The 17,617-nt window shown below is 43.6% G+C and overlaps 1 protein-coding gene across 2 annotated transcripts in view; it reads left to right on the top strand.

The window, feature by feature from the left end:
• The window catches only part of SMPD3 (sphingomyelin phosphodiesterase 3), a 280,787-nt gene that overhangs the window by 258,064 nt on the left and 5,106 nt on the right, over positions 1-17,617 (top strand). For both annotated transcript variants that reach the window (XM_060788073.2, XM_067471020.1), the window contains exon 7: positions 4,667-4,730. In XM_060788073.2, the coding sequence (XP_060644056.2) occupies positions 4,667-4,730 (64 nt within the window). The remainder of the gene's footprint in view (positions 1-4,666; positions 4,731-17,617) is intronic.

Raw genomic sequence — 17,617 nt, 5'->3', positions numbered from 1 at the left:
CATGGCAACATGGTGCGCATGCACGGGCAAGGAAGAACGAGCAAGGCTGGAATGAGGCTCTAGTGAGTCCCTTAAAGGCATGAGAGTTCTGTGTGGGAAGTTTGGTCCAGTTCTATTGTTGGTGGGATTCAGAATGCTTTTTGATTGTAGGTGAACTATGAATCCCAGCAACAACAACTCCCAAATGTCAAGGTCTATTTTCCCCAAACTCCACCAGTGTTCACATTTGGGCATGTTGAGTATTCGTGCCAAGTTGGGTCTAGATACATCATTGTTTGAGCCCACAGTGTTCTCTCGATGTAGGTGGACTACAACTCCAAAACTCAAGGTCAATGCCCACCAAATCCTTCCAGTATTTTCTGTTGATCATGTGAGTTCTATGTGCCAAGATTGGTTCAATTCCATCAGTGGTGGAGTTCAGAATGCTCTTTGATTGTAGATGAACTATAAATCCCAGCAACTACAATGCCCAAATGTCAAGATCTATTTTCCACAAACTCTACCAGTATTAACATTTGGGCATGTTGAATATTTGTGCCAAGTTTGGTCCAGATACATTATTGTTTGAGTCCACAGTGTTCTCTCGATGTAGGTGAACTACAACTCCAAAATTCAAGGTCAATGCCCACCAAATCCTTCCAGTATTTTCTGTTGGTCGTGGGAGTTCTGTGTGCCAAGTTTGGTTCAATTCCATCATTGGTGGAGTTTAGAATGCTCTTTGATTGTAGATGAACTATATATCCTAGCAACTACAACTCCCAAATGAAAAAAATCAACCCCCCTCCAAACCATCCAGCATTCAAATTTGGGTCTATCGGGTATTTGTGCCAAATTTGGTCCAATGAATTGAAATATGTCCTTCATATGAGGTATTTACATTATGATTAATCACAGTAGCAAAATTACAGTTATGAAGTAGCAACGAAAATAATCTTATATTTGGGGGTCACCACAACATGAGGAACTGTATTAAGGGGCCGCGGCATTAGGAAGGTTAAGAAACACTGCTCTAGAAAATCTTCGAACGGATCATTCTTACAAGGTATCTTCCAAATTGGCCCCAGATGCCATCATCTGAGTGCTATCTGGAAACAAGGTATGTTACTGAACTTGGCTCAAAGGATCTCATACTGTGTTCAAAAAACAACTTGAGCACGAAGGCAGTCTCCCTCTCCATGTTATGCTCTTGCTGGGCTTTTAATTTTTCTGGCAGCTCCGAGGAACCCAACTCAACTATGGCGTGCTGGTGTGCCTTGTCCCAAAACGCTCCCGGCAAGAAGCGTGCCTTGTGGTGGGAACCACCACCGAAATGGCCCTTAATGGAAACGAAATATTCTCAAGCTGTGATATGTTGAGGGTTGTAATCAGCAGGCTGCGCCTTTCTGAAGGATGCTAAAGTGCTTTGCTGTAAATGTGCGTGGGGCTCGCTTCTCCCAGGCGCCAGAGTACAACTTCTCCTGTTGAGAAAGCGAACAGCAGTATCAACACTATAATGATGCAGCTTGAGAATTGTTATAATGAAGGTGTTTCCAAGAACTACCTGGACATAGTGCTCATCGATTTTCCTACTCACAGCATCACATAATTTTGTTTGTGTGTGTGTGAGAGAGAGAAAGAGACATCTGAACAGAGCTTGGAAACAATTACTTCAATGTAACTGGTATGTGCTAGTTTGCTGCCTGACTAGTCACAAATTAACATGCTAACAGAGTTTGGAAACAACTTGCATTGCTGTGTGCCATTCATTTGGCTTCAACGTATGGCAACCCTATGAATGATAGACTCCAAAAGATGCTCTACCCAGGTCTTGCGGATTCAGTTTTCCCCGAGTTTGGGACCCAAAGCATCTGGTTGATTCAATCCATTCATTTATAACAGGGGTTCCCAACCTTTTCTTTGACTAGGGACCTCTTAGACCAGGGACCACTTACACCAAGGACCACTTTGACCAGGGACCATTTGACCAGGAACCACTTTGACCAGGGGCCGCTTAAACCAGGGACCGCTTTGCAGGCCTGTAGCGAAGGGGGAGGGGTTCAGCCCCCCCCCCCGAAATTTTTCAGGTTAAAAAAAAAACCTGGTTTACTCATGAATTTTAACTGGTTAACCAAATCCCCATGTTAAGTCTATGAGATGCAAAAAATTAAGAGTCCCTCCAGAACTGCAAGTACTATCTCAAGCAAATATTGACAATTTATTTGCACTGTCATTACTTGCAGCAATAGCCGATGTAGCGAAGCAACCAAGTTGTGGGGAGGGGGGGGGCTGTTAAATGCTCTCATTAAGGAGGCCAGACTTGGTGGAGGTGGTTGACAGGGGTGGAGCTGCAGGCTATTGAAGGCTACTCTGCCCCCTGCAGATGTGCTCTTTGCTTCAGCGTGAGCTAAGAGGCAGGTTTCAACCCCCCCCCCTGAAATTTTCAACCCCCCCCCCCAAATTTTCAACCCCCCCAAATTTCAAAACTCCCCCCCCCCCCCCGGAAATTTTCAACCCTCCCCGAAATTTTTTTCTGGCTACGGCCCTGCCGCTTTGCCCAGGGACTCCTTTGATCAGGGACCACTTTGACCAGGGACCACTTTGACCAGGGACCATTTTGACCAGAAACCACTTTGACCAGGGCCACTTTGACCAGGGACCACCTAGACCAGGGACCACCTTGACCAAGGACCACTTTGAACAGGAACCACTTTGACCAGGGCCACTTTGACCATGGACCACCTTGACCAGGGACCACTTTGACCAGGGACCACTTTGACCAGTGACCACTTTGACCAGGGCCCACTTTGAACAGGGACAACTTAGACCAGGGACCACTTTGACCTGGGACCACTTTGACCTGGGATCACTTTGACCAGGGGCCACTTTGACCAGGGACCACTTTGACTAGGAGCCACTTTGACTAGGGGTCACTTTCACCAGGGGTCACTTTCACCAGGGACCGTTCTCCAACATTAGTGCCAAAAGAGTTACGAATCCATTTTGGCCAACTTCAGATTTGGTTTGGTTATTTGAGATGCAGATTCAGAAAACTGCATTGAATAGACCACATCAGCTGTAGTTTCTGATACAGAACATAAGCCATCCAGTAGTCACCATCTGCTCGCCCACAGAAAACCATATTTAATAAGCCTTGGCACTATAAGAGGGTTTTGTGAGACTAGTCACCTTTGTTGCAATGATGTAGTAATGGTGAGGCCATATTTTAGTTCTTGAAGACCACTGGTGGTCAATGGACCACAGATTGAGAACCACTGATCTATTATGTGACCTCACTTTTTTCCTTCTGGTTCCAGTTTTACTAAACATGATTGCATTTTCCAATGAATCATGGCTTCTCATAATATGCCCAAAGCACAAGAGCCTCAGGTTAGCCATGTTGGGTTGATTTGTTCTGGGACCCATTTATTTGGGGTTTTTTTTTTTTGGCAGTCCATAGGATCCATAAAACTCTCCTCCAGTAGTTGTTCTTTGTTTGGCCTTGTTTCAAACATACAGTACTCTTCAGTGAACTTTCCACTTAAGTACCTTACTTAGGTGATCCCTCATTGTCCAAGTAAGACTGTCCTCCAAGTTTGGTGTCCTTGTGGTGGGTATGTAGAAGATGAGTGTTGGCTTTGAGCCCATCGTTAAATCTCTTTTCCTGTCCTCCTACATTCCGTTTTCCATTCTTGAGTTCGGAGTAGAGCAACTACTTGGGAGATGGTGGTCAGGCATTTGGGCAACGTGGCCGGTCCAACAGAGTTGATGGCGGAGGACCATCGCTTCAATGCTTGTTCTGTCGTGCGCTGGGCCTGTAACAGCTGTACTTTTCTATAGGACGTATACTTTAAGCCCAACGGGAAGCCAGGGGCGCCTCAAAGAGAGGTTCTCAGGAATTTTTCTGAAGTGATGGTCTTTAGAGTCTTTAATGATACAACAAAGTCTTTGTTATGGAACAAACAACAAATCTTCAATGGTTCAAACAACACTTCAAGGCTTTCTTAGTCTAGTCCTCAATGGACTGGTACCTGACTTTGATTAACTGAACCTTCTCTGTAGGAAAAACCCTATTTAACCTCTCCCAGGCTGTTTACTATCTATGCCTCATTGGTGTGGGTCCTACTACCGATTCCAAATGCATCTGGGTATCAAGTAGACCTACCAGCCGAGGCCTGAAGATATTTCAACTGGAGTTCCGTGGATCTGTAGTGCTGTCCTGTCTCAGAGAATTCTTTGAGAACTTCAGGGCTGTTTTCCTTCGGATTGCTGTGAGGCTGAGAGGCTGTGAGCTCTCAGCCAGAGTCTTGGGACCTTTCCCCTGGAATTTCTGTTTTCCCGGATGTTCTGTTTCCCTGGATGCTATTTAGAAAAGAAGCTTTTCTATGGGACGAGCTGGACTACGTCCTATAGTTTAGCTTCCTTGTGTGAGACTGCCCAAAAAATGGCTCCTTTCCCTCCCAGAGCCCTGAACAAGGGGCGGAACCAAAGCTTAATTATGATGGACAGGAGGCCTGCCCTATGACTGCAAAACAGATAACAGAAAGAAAATAAAGTTGGAGCTCCTGGTACAGTCGTATCAGCACAATGCTGGTGGTCCATAAAATGCTCTTCAGAGGAGAAGCAGCTCTGGTGGAAAGAGTAAACATTGGTACAGCTTTCATGTGTTATTTCCTTTTCTTTTCCACAGGTACCTTGTTAGATCCAGAGGGACTCTATGATGAGGAAGTGTGCACTCCAGACAACCTACAAAAGTATGTATTATCTTGCCTTCTTGCTTATATATAGCCTAGATGCAATGGCTTTTCTTCAAACCTTTGATTAGGGGTGTGCAAAATTCAGTAGATCAATTCAGATTTTGGAAACGAACCAGGGGACACCCTTTTGACAGTCTTACTGGAATGAAACACAAGTTGTTGAACCTTTCAACTAAATTCCGGAAAGATTTATTGATTCAGACTTATTTTTCATCATTGGTATTCTGATCATTTGTTTTGAAAGTACAAGCAACAATCTCTCCATGTTGGGGGTGATGAGGCTGAGCGGAGAGTGCATTACATTATGTTTCTCTGGCAATCACATGGCTGGTTGTGTCCATTCTCCTCCTCTCTTGTGACGCACACTGTCTTGGACTTCAATTCCCAGAAAATTTAAAAAATTCCCCAAAAATCAGTGGATTAGCTAAACATTCTGAAACTTGGGGAGCTTATAGTCATTAATATCTCCTACAGGTGTGCTAAGTTTCATCCTGATAGCCCTAAAAATGACAGATAAATGAGCCTCTAATTTTCCCCGTTGGCGCCATTTTGAATCTTACCGAAACGAAAACAGAACTCAGGATTCCGAATTACGAATCCGAATGTCACCACTCCTAATCTCCTGGAATCTTACTGAAAACAGAATGGGGAGCACCCAAATTTTGAAATGAAAACAGTATGGATTTCGCACATCCCTACTTTCCATATGTATCATGTGTAGTTGTGTTATTGTTACTGCCTTCGAATTGACTTCAACTTATGGTGAGCCAATGAGCGAGAGACCTCCAAGCCAACATCTTCAACAGCTGTTCTCAGGTCTTACTGATTCAGTAGCTTTTAGAGCAGTGTTTCTCAACCTGGGGGTCGGGACCCCTGAGGGGGTCATGAGGGGGTGTCAAAGGGGTCACCAAAGACCATCAGAAAACATAGTATTTTGTGGTGGTCATTGGGATTCTGTGTGGGAAGTTTGACCCAATTCCATTGTTGGTCGAGTTCAGAATGCTCTTTGATTGTAGGTGAACTGTAAATCCCAACAACTACAACTCCCAAATGTCAAGGTCTATTTTCCCCAGACTCTACCAGTGTTCGCATTTGGGCATACTGAGTATTCATGCCAAGTTTGGTCCAGATCCATCATTGCATGAATCCACAGTGCTCCTCTGGATATAGGTGAACTACAACTCCCAAACTCAAGGTCAATGCCCACAAAACCCTTCCAGTGTTTTCTGTTGGTCATGGGAGTTCTTTGTGCCAAGTTCGGTTTAAATCCATTGCTGGTGGAGTTCAGAAAGCTCTTTGATTGTAGATGAACTATAAATCCCAGCAACTACAGCTCCCAAATTACAAAATCAATCCTCGCCCACCCCAGACCCCACTAGCATTCACATTTGGGCATATTGGCTATTTTTGCTCAATTTAGTGCAGTGAATGAAAATATATCCTGCATATCGGATATTTACATTATGATTTATGACAGTACTAAAATGACAGGTATCAAGTAGCAACGAAAACAATATTATGGTTGGGGGTCACCACAACATATGGAACTGCATTAAGGGGTCACAGCATTAGCAAGGTTGAGAACCACTGTTTTAGAGTATCTAACTACCCAGAAATGGTTCTTCCTTTTTTCCTACTTTTACTTTACTAAACATTATTGTCTTCTATACAGTCATGTCTTCTCATGATACGGCCAAAGTACAACAGCCTCAGTTGAGTCATCCTGGATTTTAGGAAGAGTTTGGACTTGATTTGGTCCGAAAATCATTTGTTTTCTTTTTCACACAACACATCACATATTATATTACACTGCCTCTTGAATATCGAGAATTGTCACAATTTAGTGAGATTTACGTCTGAGTTCAGCGCCGATATGGCAAAGTGATTTGAGTGTTGTGACTCTGGAGATCAAGGTTTGAATCCCAACTCAGCTATGAAAACCCCAATATTTTATTTATTTATCGTGTCAGAAGCTAATTGATAATATGGTTATAATGTATAGAAAAACCACAAACAAAGCTAAAAACTTGGCATTATACTAAATATCCTTTGACCAGTAGCTGGCCACTTGGAGTGCCTCTGGTGTTGCCGCATGTGCACGTGGCAGGGCTCAGGTTGCATTGCAGTAGGTGGTCTGTGGTTTGCTCTTCTCCACACTTGCATGTCGTGGACTCCACTTTGTGGCCCCATTTCTTAATAATAATAATAATAATAATAATAATAATAATAATAACTTTATTTATATTCTGCCCTTCTCACCCTGAAGGGGACTCAGAGCGGATCACAGTACACATACGCAGCAAACATTCAATGCCACTTTGTATAGACAATACACAGACAGACAGAACAGAAGGAGGTGCCATGGAAGGTTGGGCTCGAGTCCAGAGGGTGCTGTTGTTCTTTCCTCTATGACTTCCTCCTTCCTTTTGGTGGCACAGCATTTTCTGATCTTTCTTTATGGCGTCGTAAAACACCTCCCCTGCTTTTAGCGGTACCTAATTTATCTAATCACAGCTAAAGCTGTTTTTGAATTGCTTAGGTAAACAATGAGCTGGGCTGACAGTTGGCAGCTCACGCCAACCAGGGGATTCGAACTTTCAACCTTTTGGCACCTATTGATCTAGTCACATTTCCATGTTTTTGAACTGCTTGGTTGGCAGAAGGTTATAATTAATTGCTATCGTTTTAACTCTGTATGTATTTATGGTTTTATACGGTCTTATTGATTTGTGACATCAAATTGCTGCTTTTGTTAGCCGCTCTGAGTCCCCCCCCCCCCCCCCCGGGGGTTGAGAAGGGTGGGGTAAAAATGATTTTTTATTTTGTTGTGTCTGATCAACCAGTCAATTATATTACATTTCTAACAGAACAAAGCAAACAGATAAAATACAGCATTTGTGAGTTTGGTAGTTGGTTAAATGTCCTTTGAACAGTATCTGGCCACTTGGAGTGCTTCTGGTGTTGCTGCAAGAAGGTCCTCCATGGTGCATGTGACAGGGCTCAGGTTGCATTGCAGCAGGTGGTCAGTGGTTTGCTCCTCTCCACACTCACATGTCAAGGATTCCACTTTGTAGCCCCATTTCTGAAGGTTGGCTCTGCATCTCGTGGTGCCAGAGCGCAGTCTGTTCAGCGCCTTCCAAGTCGCCCAGTCCTCTGTGTGCCCAGGGGGGAGTCTCTCATTTGGTATCAGCCATTGGTTGAGGTGCTGGGTTTGAGCCTGCCACTTTTGGACTCTCGCTTGCTGAGGTGTTCCAGCGAGTGTCTCTGTAGATCTTAGAAAACTATTTCTAGATTTAAGTTGTTGACGTGCTGGCTGATACCCAAACAGAGGATGAGCTGGAGATGTCTCTGCCTTGGTCCTTTCACTATTGGCTGCTACTTCCCGGCGGATGTCAGGTGGTGCAATACCGGCTAAGCAGTGTAATTTCTCCAGTGGTGTAGGGCGCAGACAGCCCGTGATAATGCGGCATGTCTCATTAAGAGCCACATCCACTGTTTTAGTGTGGTGAGATGTGTTCCACACTGGGCATGCATACTCAGCAGCAGAGTAGCATAGCGCAAGGGCAGATGTCTTCACTGTATCTGGTTGTGATCCCCAGGTTGTGCCAGTCAGCTTTCGTATGATATTGTTTCTGGCACCCACTTTTTGTTTGATGTTCAGGCAGTGCTTCTTGTAGGTCAGAGCACGGTCCAGAGTGACTCCCAGGTATTTGGGTGCGCTGCAATGCTCCAGTGGGATTCCTTCCCAGGTGATCTTCAGAGCTCGGGATGCTTGTCAGTTCTTGAGATGAAATGCTGTAAATAATTAATAATAATAATAATAATAATAAACAGGAGCTCTCGCCGCTTCCAAGATTCGAACCTGCGACCTTTCAATCAGCAAGTTCAGCAGTTCTGCGGTTTAACCCACTGCGTCACTGGGGGCTGTGTAATATTTCAGTGCAAAGTTTGTTTTATTCATTCGGGACCATTATTTTGCTAGTCTTTGGCTTTCCTTTCTCAGTTCATGCTTTGTCTAGCAGCCCGTCATCTTTAAAAATGGACCCTGGTGCTTGCAAATCCTTCTCTAGAGTTATTGACAAGTTTGTTCAGGCTTAAAATAGATCTGTGTTCAGAAATTCTTCAATAATAACATTTCATAGAATCATAGAATCAAAGAGTTGGAAGAGACCTCATGGGCCATCCAGTCCAACCCCCTGCCAAGAAGCAGGAATATTGCATTCAAATCACCCCTGACAAATGGCCATCCAGCCTCTGCTTAAAAGCTTCCAAAGAAGGAGCCTCCACCACACTCCGGGGCAGAGAGTTCCACTGCTGAACGGCTCTCACAGTCAGGAAGTTCTTCCTCATGTTCAGATGGAATCTCCTCTCTGTGGCTGTGGCTTTCTAAAAAAAAGCTAATGTATCATTCTGTCTATATTGACAACAATAGTTCTGGAAGAAGCCCAGTAAATTAGACTCTCCACCTCTAGAAACCTATTAATAAAGTTAAGGAGACCACAGTGTTAAATACATCAATGGAAGTGTCGACATGAGCCGTTTCCTTATTAAAAAGATCAATATACACTGGGGCTATTTAGTAGCAGTTTGCCTCAACTTCTGACTTGATTAATAAGGTGCTGTTAGGACAAAGAGTGAAAACGGCAATTTAATTAAGATATTCACAAACCTGGGATAAATTAGCCATCGGTCTCTTTAACTCAGCATCCGATCACCATGCAAAGAGCCTGCCTCCGCTGATGCTCGGGTCGATCGCTCACGTTTTATTGTTTTTATGTGCCCAGATTGTACTGTGTTGGAAATGTATCCAGTAATTTCAACTCATTCCATTTGAAAGAAGGGGAAAAGTTTTCCAAAAAGAGAGAGAAGAAAATTCCACCGAAACTCTTGTATATGTAAGCTAGAGCAGCAAATAACACAATATAACATGATTTTTGTTTCTGGGTTATAAATGCCATTTCCTAATTGGTTCTATCATGAAAACATTGGAAAAATTGATTAAACTGCAAAAACTTTGTCTTAGTATCATAGAATCAAAGAGTTGGGAGAGACCTCATGGGCTATCCAGTCCAACCCCATTCTGCCAAGAAGCAGGAATATTGCATTCAAATCACCCCTGACAGATGGCCATCCAGCCTCTGTTTAAAAGCTTCCAAAGAAGGAGCCTCCACCATGCTCAGGGGCAGAGAGTTCCACTGCTGAACGGCCCTCACAGTCAGGAAGTCCTTCCTCGTGTTCAGATGGAATCAGGCCTGTAGCGAGGGGGTGGTTTTAGGGGTTCAACCCCCCCCCCCCCGAAATGTTTCAGATTTTTTTTTAAACCTGGTTTACTCATGAATTTTAACTGGTTAACCAAATCCCCATGCTAAGTCTATGAGATGTAAAAAATTAAGAGTTCCTCCAGAACTGTAAGCACTATCTCAAGCAAATATTGACAATTTATTTACACTGTCATTACTTGCAGCAATAGCCGATGTAGTGAAGCAACCAAGTTGGGGGTGTTTGTGTTGAATGCTCTCATTAAGGAGGCCAGACTTGGTGGAGGTGGTTGACAGGAGTTGAGCTGCAGGTTACTGAAGGTTGCTCTGCCCCCTGCTGTGCTCTTTGCTTCAGCGTGAGCTAGGAGGCAGGTTTCAACCCCCCTCCTCCGAAATTTTCAACCCTCCCCGAAATTTTCAAACCTCCCCCCCCCCCCGAAATTTTCAACCTTCCCCGAAATTTTTTTCTGGCTACGGCCATGGAATCTCCTCTCTTGTAGTTTGAAGTCATTATTTCGCGTCCTAGTCTGCAAGGAAGCAGAAAACAAGCTTGCTCCCTCCTCCCTGTGGCTTCCTCTCACATATTTATACATGGCTATCATATCTCCTCTCATCCTTCTCTTCTTCAGGCTAAACATGCCCAGCTCCTTAAGCCGCTCCTCATAGGGCTTGTTCTCCAGACCCTTGATCATTTTAGTCGCCCTCCTCTGGACACATTCCAGCTTGTCAATATCTCTCTTGAATTGTGGTGCCCAGAATTGGACACAATATTCTAGGTGTGGTCTAACCAAAGCGGAATACAAGGGTAGCATGACTTCCCTAGATCTAGACACTATGCTCCTATTGATGCAGATCAAAATACCATTGGCTTTTTTTGCCGCCACATCACATTGTTGGCTCATGTTTAACTTGTCCATGAGGACTCCAAGATCTTTTTCACACATACAGCTCTCGAGCCAGGCCTCATCCCCCATTCTGTATCTTTGCATTTCATTTTTTCTCCCAAAGTGGAGTATCTTGCATTTGTCACTGTTGAACTTCATTTTGTTAGTCTTTGCAAGAAGGACATCCTGCAGCACATTTTGCTCTAGTTTTTTTTAACAAAAACTAAATTTCTGAAGGATAACAACTACTTTCAAAGTAAAAACCTGTTGCATCCCAGAGCAGGAACACCTCTGTGTTTAAACACCACACCAGTATAGTAAAATCAGCAAGCAGTTTATTGAGAATATATGAGGGTTGAATGAAAAATAATACCTCCACCTTCGTAAGTCCTCAACAGATGGCAATACTTTTATGCGGCAGGTACTGGCTTGTTCAGTAGACTCTCCTCTACAGTTCCATTTTGGTGGGAAGCCCTAGCATTGAATGGTTGTGTTGTTAAAGTGCGAAGTATGGAACCCTGCGCAGACGGTCGTTCAATGCGACTTAAGCAACGTGCAGTCATTGAATTCTTAACAGCAGAAGGTGTCACCCCAAAGGAGATCCATCAGAGAATGCAAGCTGTTTATGGTGATTGTGTTGATGTGACTACTGTGCATCATTGGGCGAATAAGTTTAAAGATGTTGAGGTGGGAACAGAGGCGGCCCTAGGTAATTTTCAACAGTAAGCATCGCTGGTGGAGTTCAGAATGCTCTTTGATTGCAGGTAAACTATAAATCCCAGCAACTACAACTGCCAAATGACAAAACCATCATTGTTTGAGTCCACAGTGCTCTCTGGATCTAGGTGAACTACAACTCCCAAACTGAAGGTCAATGCCCACCAAACCCTTCTAGTGTTGTCTGTTGGTCAGGGGAGTTCTGTGTGCCAAGTATGGTTCAATTCCATCGTTGATGGAGTTCAGAATGCTCTTTGATTGTAGGTGAACTATAAATCCCAGCAACTACAATTCCCGAATATCAAAATCATAATTGTTGAGTGATGGTCACTCCTTGTGTTGTGAGACGTTTTGTTGCCAAATTTGGTGTGATTTCGTTCATTGGTTCATTTGTTTTGAAGGTACTCATTATGCACAGAGCATTTATAGAGAGAGAGAGAAAGTTACACTTTTAAATGTATCTGTTCCAAGTTACATACAAATTCAACTTAAAAACAAATTTACAGAACTGATCTTGTTCACAACTTGAGGACTACCTGTATTTAGACCAGACATTTAGCTGTAAAACAGTCAGCTTTTAAACACAATTTGTGCAAAAAAAAAAACTGCAGCTCAATGTGTTGAACCTCTGATATCGAGCTGCTTTTAGTAGGGTCTCCTCAGCGGAGGGGATTCCCAAGGACCGCACAAAAAGGGCCCCGAAACCTTGGTGAGGCCAGTGAAGCCAATTTCAGCAATTTAAAATATTAAAAATAATAATGCCCACCAAAGTGGAAGAAGTTTCTTTTAAGCGACCGAGGTGTTTATTTAGCGATTCAGCTGATATCAGATGCATTGCAGGAATCATTCCACCACAAGCATGCCAGTACAAAGAATACAGACATATTTATAGTAAAAATACAAAGGAAAACTTTCAAAATTCCTGCCTGCCCCTTGCCGGCCGGCTTCACGCTGATTGGCTGAGGCTGGAACAGCTGGGAGGAGGCTGGGCGGCCCGCCCCTGCTCTGGACCAATCAGCGCGTTTCTTCGCCTCTAGAGGGCCAATGAGCGCCCTCCGCTCGCCTCGCAAGATGGACAAATCAGGAGAGAGGAGGCAGTACGGCCGTGAACAATGGAGGGGGGAAATGATGGGATTAGGAGTTGCCACCAAGCCTTTGTCTCAGGTCAGCAAGGTGTGATCTTTGTAAACAAAAGTCTTCCTGTTTGAAATGGCTTTGGGGGAAAGACAATATTGGGTCAGACAGTGGACCTCAAAAGGGATCAACGCTGCCTTTGTAATTTCAATCATTTTTCCTTGTTCTCATGAATTTCTTTATCTCATCAGACAGGCTCAGAAAATGAGATAAGGAAGACATGGTTATTGTCTCATGCAGATGAGTGGATCAATGGATGAGACAGGGATTTCCCCCCAAGCATTGCAACAGTTCCTGGTCACTTTTTGTAAGGGAAAGGTCAAGAGGGAAAAAGGGGAAGGGGGAAAACAAGTTACATTTCATACAGTAATACCTTTATACAGAGTTCATAAGGGAAGCCCCATCTCCAGCCCATACCCCAATAAGTTTTATTTCAATATTTGATCTTTATTATAACACAAACTAGAAATCCCATGCTCTTGGGAAAGGCGCGCGGAAACGGAGGTTGCTAGCAGTTCAAATCAAGCATTGATAGAAAGTTCGTGGCCAGGGTTGTGGCAAACAGTCCAAATCACGCAGCAGAGAGTCATTCTTCAGGCAGAAGCCAGCAGATGGGCGCTGAGTTGATCAATAACAGAATCCATCGCTCAGCCCTTGGGGAACTACAACTCTCACAAAAGGGCAGAAGTCCCAAGATCCAGCCATTTCCCAAAAAGCCTCGTGGGGTCCTTGTTGTTGTCAGTGCCTTGGCAATGTGGCCAAGACTTAACCCTTGTTGTGTAGTCTGGTGCCCTTGCCCTTTGCAGAACTATAAGTCCTTATCCCTTAATTATGGGAGGGGGGGGTTGGTGCCTGACATCACCTCCACGCTTTTCCCAGCTTTTTATTTAATTTTCGGTAATTTGCTGGTTAGAGAGTGCCGTTTTCTTCAAATTTTATTTGGGGTCAATGCTGTCAAAAGCAGCTGAATCACAGGAAGAAGCAATTCATCCATTGTGCACCCTCTCCTTCCGCAAGGAAGCTGAAAAATGGCCCGTCGACTGTACTATTAAAGGAAATTAATTAAACAATGGCCCCTGATTAGAAGTGTTCCCATAACCAAAACAAACCTCCTGCTTTGTAATTAAAAATGCCCCTCCGGAGCGCATTGATGAGCATTGATTCCTCTGCACCGAAATAAATCAGGAGCGGCAAATAGGCCGCAATTGATTTGGTCTCCGGAGAGAATACTTCAGGACATGTTTGAAGCGGATCTCACATTTCAAGGGCTTATAACAGCGGGGGCCACAAGAATCAATTGGAGCGATTATTTCCATGTATATCTAATCTTCCTGAAAAGGGACCGCACTTTTCTGTTTATAGAAAATCTCTCAATATCGGACACATGCGCAGATTGTTAACTATAGAGGAGATAATTGGTCCCTTGTGCAAAAAAAGTCCAAGTAACAATCCAAATTTCAGTCCAAAAGTATTGTTGCCAAAACAAAGCTGAATTCATGAAATAGAGAACTATGTGTTTTCTTCCGTTGGCCGAGCAAATGGGCACAAACTCTAACACAGGCACGGGCAAACTTGGGCCCTCAATGTGTTTTGGACTTATTTATTTATTATTTACTAGCCGTCCCCTGCCACACGTTGCTGTGGCTCAGTCTGGTGATCTGGAAAATAAAGTAATGAGAAAGTGTTGGTTTCTAATCTAAGTAATTTCTTTATGCTTGTGGGTAAACAGTATTTCTTGTTGTTTCTTTGTCAGTGTTAATGTGGAGAATGTCTAGTTTGCCTATTCTGGAACATACAACATATCATTGTCCTTCTTTAGGGATCCCTTTCAAATCTATGTGCATGTGAATCATGTCTATATATATCTATGGCTGGATGGCTCTCTGTCAGGAGGGCTTTGTTTACGTTGTCTTGCCCTTAAGTATTTTCTGTTGGTCATGGGTGTTCTGTGTGGGAAGTTTGCCCCAGTTCTGTCGTTGGTGGGTTCAGCATGCTCTTTGATTGTAGGTGAACTATAAATCCCAGTAACTACAAATCCAAAATGTCAAGGTCTATTTCCCCCAAACTCCATCTGTGTTCATATTTGGGCATATGGAATATTCGTGCCAAGTTTGGTCCAGATTCATCATTGAGTCCACAGTGCTCTCTGGATGTAGGTGAACTATAACTCCCAAACTCAAGGTCAATGCCCACCAAACCCTTCTAGTGTTTTCTGCTGGTCATGGGACTTCTGTGTGCCACGTTTGTTTCAATTCCATCGTTGGTGGAATTCAGAATACTCTTTGATTGTAGGTGAACTATAAATCCGAGCAACTACAACTCCCAAATGACAAAATCAATTTTTTGAGTGATGGTCATACATTGGGTTGTTAGGTGTCTTGTGGCTGAATTTGGCAGCAATTCGTCCAATGGTTTTTGAGTTATATTAATCACACAAATGAACATTACATTTTTATTTGTATAGATTTACTAGCCGTCTCCTGCCATGCATTGCTGTGGCCCAGTTTGTGTATATTTGTTTTGCGTGTGTATATATGTGTGTGTATACTTGTGTATATGTATATATGTGTGTGTTTGTGTATATATATGTTGTTTTACACGTGTGTTGCAATGTATTTTGTGGGGTTTTTTTTTGCTTTTAAAGACCCTTCTGCTGTGTTTTTCAATGTTGTTGACCTAATAGGTGTATTGTGTCCAAATTTGGTGTCAATTCGTCTAGTGGTTTTAGAGTTATGTTAATCCCACAAACAAACATTATATTTTTATTTATATTGACTAGCTGTACACGCCATGCATTGCTGTGGCCAAGCTTCCCTCCCTCTTTCTCTCCTTCTTTCTTTCTCTCCTTCCTTCCCTCTTTCCTTCCTTCTCTCCTTTTCTTTCCCTTCTTCTTCCTTCCCTCTCTACCTGTCTCTTTTCTCGCTTCCTTTGCTCTTTGGTTCCATGCTTCCTTGTCTCCTTCCTTCCTTCCTCCCTTCCTTCCTTCCCTCCCTCCCTCCCTCTTTCTCTCTTTCATTCCTTCGCTCCTTCCTTCCCTCTTTCACTTTTTTATTTCCTTCTCTCCTTCCTTCTTTCTTTCCTTCTCTCCTTCCATCCATCTTTCCCTCTTTCTCTCCCTCCTTCTCTCCTTCCTTCCTTCCTTCCTTCCTTCCTTCCTTCTTTCCTTCCTTCCCTCCCTCCCTCTTTCTCTCTTTCATTCCTTCGCTCCTTCCTTCCCTCTTTCACTTTTTTATTTCCTTCTCTCCTTCCATCCATCTTTCCCTCTTTCCCTCCTTCTCTCCTTCCTTCCTTCCTTCCTTCCTTCCTTCCTTCCTTCCTTCCCTCCCTCCCTCCCTCCCTCCCTCTTTCTCCTTTCATTCCTTCACTCCTTCCTTTCCTCTTTCACTTTTTATTTCCTTCTCTCCTACCTTCTTTCTTTCCTTCTCTCCTTCCATCCTTCTTTCCCTCTTTCTCTCCCTCCTTATCTCCTTCCTTCCTTCCTTCTCTACCCTTCTTTATTTCCTTCTTTCTCTCCTTCCCACCTTCTTTCCCTTCTTTTTCCCCTCTTTCTTTCCTTCCTTCCCTCCCTCCTTCAGCCTTTCTGTGTATGTGTTTTGTGTTTGTATATGCATATATGTGTGTTTGTGCATATAAATATGGTTTCAGGCATGTGTTGTAATGTAATTTTTGGTTTTTGGCTTTTAAAGTCTCTTCTGTTGTGTTTTCCAGTGTTTTATGAGTGATGGCCACTTGTTGGCCTGAGAGGTGTCTTGTGTCCAAAGTGGGTGTCAATTCTTCCAGTGGTTTTTGAGTTATGTTAATCCCACAAACGAACATTACATTTCTATTTATATAGATTTATTTGGGGCATTTGTACCCTGTCCTTCTCGACCTCCAAAGAGGGACTCAGGACGGCTACCAACCAGCACTATTCAGTGCCAACACAAAATAAAACAAAGCATAAAATACAATTAGCAAAAGTAAAACAGTTAGAAATATACATTAAAACAATTTGGTGGTTCGAATCATCATCCTAGTCAGTCCATTGTAGTTCATTAAAAGCCTATATTTTCCAGCAAGTCAGTCTATTCTGCAAACGCTTGATCCCACATCCAGGATTTGAGAAGGTCAGCAGTGAGGGGTCGGGTCTGATCTCATTAGGAAGGGAGTTCCACAGCGGAGGGACCACCACGGAGAAGGCCCTGTCTCTTGATTTCAGTAAGGCCTTCGACAAGGTCCCCCATGACCTTCTGGCAAGGAAACTAGTCCAATGTGGGCTAGGCAAAACTACGGTGAGGTGGATCTGTAATTGGTTAAGTGGACGAACACAGAGAGTGCTCACTAATGCTTCCTCCTCATCTTGGAAAGAAGTGACAAGTGGAGTGCCGCAGGGTTCTGTCCTGGGCCCGGTCCTGTTCAACATCTTTATTAATGACTTAGATGAAGGGCTAGAAGGCAGGATCATCAAGTTTGCAGACGACACCAAATTGGGAGGGAGAGCCAATAGTCCAGAGGACAGGAGCAGGATTCAAAACGATCTTGACAGATTAGAGAGATGATGGGCCAAAACTAACAAAATGAAGTTCAACAGTGACAAATGCAAGATACTCCACTTTGGCAGGAAAAATGAAATGCAAAGATACAAAATGGGGGACGCTTGGCTCGAGAGCAGTACGTGTGAAAAAGCTCTTGGAGTCCTCGTGGACAACAAGTTAAACATGAGCCAACAATGTGATGTGGCGGCAAAAAAAGCCAATGGGATTTTGGCCTGCATCAAGAGGAGCATAGTGTCTAGATCTAAGGAAGTAATGCTACCCCTCTCTTCTGCTTTGGTTAGACCACATCTGGAATATTGTGTCCAATTCTGGGCACCACAATTCAAGAGAGATATTGACAAGCTGGAATGTGTCCA

This window comes from Anolis sagrei, chromosome 8, assembly GCF_037176765.1.
Source record: "Anolis sagrei isolate rAnoSag1 chromosome 8, rAnoSag1.mat, whole genome shotgun sequence".
NCBI lineage: Eukaryota > Metazoa > Chordata > Lepidosauria > Squamata > Dactyloidae > Anolis > Anolis sagrei.
Note: the sequence above shows the minus strand (reverse complement) of the source record. Positions and strands in the feature narration are given on the sequence as shown.